This window comes from Arachis ipaensis, chromosome B05 (assembly GCF_000816755.2).
Source record: "Arachis ipaensis cultivar K30076 chromosome B05, Araip1.1, whole genome shotgun sequence".
Taxonomy (NCBI): Eukaryota; Viridiplantae; Streptophyta; class Magnoliopsida; order Fabales; family Fabaceae; genus Arachis; species Arachis ipaensis.
In genome coordinates, this window is record NC_029789.2 from 3,732,657 (window position 1) to 3,733,580 (window position 924).

Genomic DNA, 924 nt, shown 5'->3' on the forward strand with positions numbered 1-924 from the left:
TTTTTTATTTTAATAAATAATAATATATATTATTTTTAAATTCATTTAAAAAATACATATTAAGAATAAGATTAAATATGGTAACATGTGATAATGTTTAGGTATATCCAAAGTCTGAAGAATAATGTTTTATTTTTTATTAAATTATAGTTAGACACATAAGATAGCCGTGTTGGATGAGTGTTGATGAGTGTTATGTCTATCACGCAGACATGACAACTCAACATAGTGTTTGTGCTTTACAAAAAGATTTAGATTCTAATTATTTGTGTGTAGTGACAGATCATTTTGCATCCAGTGGAATAAGACTTATTTGTTGCATGATATTAGTTACTGTTGATTTTTTTTTAATTTTTAATTTTTGCATGAATTATTGATTTTGTTAATTAAATGTGATTTACTCTGTTAATCCAGAAACAAGGATGGAAAGTGATGGGAATTCAACAGTCTCTAGTGAATCCGGATGTCCCAGTCAGCTTAATGATACAGTTATTGAGAAAGAGGAGACATGTCCAAATAATGTATTTGATTCATCAGAAAGGACTTTATTAGATTTGTATTCTGGCTGCGGTGCTATGTCCACAGGACTTTGCTTTGGTGCATCCATATCTGGCATTAAGCTTGTCACGGTAAGCAGAGTTAATGCTTGTTTTGACTAATTTATTAAATTTCTTTTATTTAACTTTTATCCATCTGTTATTATTGATTTGACAAAGATTTTTGTTTGTCTTCAAAGAGGTGGGCTGTGGACATAAATGAACATGCATGTAAAAGTCTGAAGCTAAATCATCCTGAAACTCAGGTGAGTGTTTGTTGTTTTGGTGTATCATCTCAACTTTTTGAATCACGTCACTATTCAATAACCAATTAAATAATTAAAATGATAATGATTTAAGAAAATTTAAAATAAAAAAATTAGAAAAA

General features: G+C 28.5%; 1 protein-coding gene across 1 annotated transcript in view; it reads left to right on the plus strand.

Moving 5' to 3' along the window:
• LOC107642522 (DNA (cytosine-5)-methyltransferase 1) overlaps positions 1-924 on the plus strand; it is a 10,530-nt gene that overhangs the window by 3,485 nt on the left and 6,121 nt on the right. The window contains exons 6-7 of the mRNA XM_016345911.2: positions 415-629; positions 737-802. Coding sequence (XP_016201397.1) covers positions 415-629; positions 737-802 — 281 coding nt within the window. The remainder of the gene's footprint in view (positions 1-414; positions 630-736; positions 803-924) is intronic.